This window comes from Sinocyclocheilus anshuiensis, unplaced genomic scaffold (assembly GCF_001515605.1).
Source record: "Sinocyclocheilus anshuiensis isolate Anshui unplaced genomic scaffold, SAMN03320099.WGS_v1.1 scaffold914, whole genome shotgun sequence".
NCBI classification, from domain to species: Eukaryota; Metazoa; Chordata; class Actinopteri; order Cypriniformes; family Cyprinidae; genus Sinocyclocheilus; species Sinocyclocheilus anshuiensis.
This window is the reverse complement of record NW_015539870.1, coordinates 1,686,300-1,687,619: the sequence shown is the minus strand read 5'-3', so window position 1 is coordinate 1,687,619 and position 1,320 is coordinate 1,686,300. Positions and strand designations below refer to the sequence as shown.

Sequence of the window (1,320 nt, the reverse complement as noted above, 5' to 3'; positions counted from 1 at the left end):
TGAACTAAATTGGAAAATATCCTAATACCTAATTTAATGTCTAACAAACATTATTACCTACAGCAATGAAATTCATTTTAAGTGTGACTTAAAGGAACACTCCACTATTTTTGAAAATAGGCTCATTTTCCAACTCCCCTAGAGTTAAACAATTGAGTTTTACCGTTTTCGAATCCATTCAGCTGATCTCCGGGTCTGGCGGTAGCACTTTTAGCTGTAGCTTAGCATAGATCATTGAATCTGATTAAACCGTTAGCATCTCGCTCAAAAATGACTAAAGAGTTTCGATATTTTTCCTATTTAAAACTTGACTCTTCTGTAGTTATATCGTGTACTAAGACCGACGGAAAATTAAAAGTTGCGATTTTCTAGGCTGATATGGCTAGGAACTATACTCTCATTCCGGCGTAATAATCAAGGAACTTTGCTGCCGTACCATGGGTGCAGCAGGCGCAATGATATTACGCAGCGCCTGAAAATAGTCACCAGCACTTGCTGTGCAAGCAGGTGGTCACGTTGGTTATGTTGACGGAAGTTAGCCTATTTTCAGGCGCTAATGCTAACGGTCTAACCAGATTCAATGATCTATGCTAAGCTACAGCTAAAAGTGCTACCGCCAGACCCGGAGATCGGCTGAATGGATTCGAAAACCGTAAAACTCAACTGCGTAACTCTAGGGGAGTTGGAAAATGAGCCTATTTTCAAAAATAGTGGAGTGTTCCTTTAAGTGTCCTAAACACATTTTGGGTCCAGATATAATATTTTGAATCTTCTACCTGCCAAGCTACCTTAGATTTTTACACAGGGTTGTTTAATATCTTTTAGTTTACTTTATTTTGGGCTTCTCCCTCTCTGCAGATGTGACAAACCCTGCACAGATGGTACATACGGAGATGACTGTCACTTCCTGTGTAAAACCTGCCATCATGGCCACTGTGACCATGTGACAGGAAGTTGCATTTGTCTTCCTGGCTTCCAGGGTGAGAGGTGAGGGTACAGTGGTATATATAGGTTGTTTTTAACTTTAACTTGGTGTAAGTGTCAAATAAGTGTCCCTCACTGTTCAGTCTCTGTTGTAGCTGTAACAGCACATGTCCCCCTAACCTGTATGGCATCAACTGCTCCTCCACATGTGACTGTGGGAATCATGCCTGCCATCCAGCCACAGGGGCTTGTCCAAACAGTATGTCCAGACACTACATTTGGTTTTCACAGCTGGTATCCGCATCCTCCTCATCCGTTTTTTTTTTTTTTTGTCTGTCTGCTAGGTAGCAGGGCAGGTCTCTTAGCAGGGCTTTTGATTCCCTTGTGCATTTTAAT

At 41.7% G+C, this 1,320-nt stretch overlaps 1 protein-coding gene across 1 annotated transcript in view; it reads left to right on the top strand.

The window, feature by feature from the left end:
- LOC107685160 (scavenger receptor class F member 1-like) overlaps positions 1 to 1,320 on the top strand; it is a 20,937-nt gene that overhangs the window by 4,850 nt on the left and 14,767 nt on the right. The window contains exons 6-8 of the mRNA XM_016481676.1: positions 859 to 987; positions 1,080 to 1,183; positions 1,269 to 1,310. Coding sequence (XP_016337162.1) covers positions 859 to 987; positions 1,080 to 1,183; positions 1,269 to 1,310 — 275 coding nt within the window. The remainder of the gene's footprint in view (positions 1 to 858; positions 988 to 1,079; positions 1,184 to 1,268; positions 1,311 to 1,320) is intronic.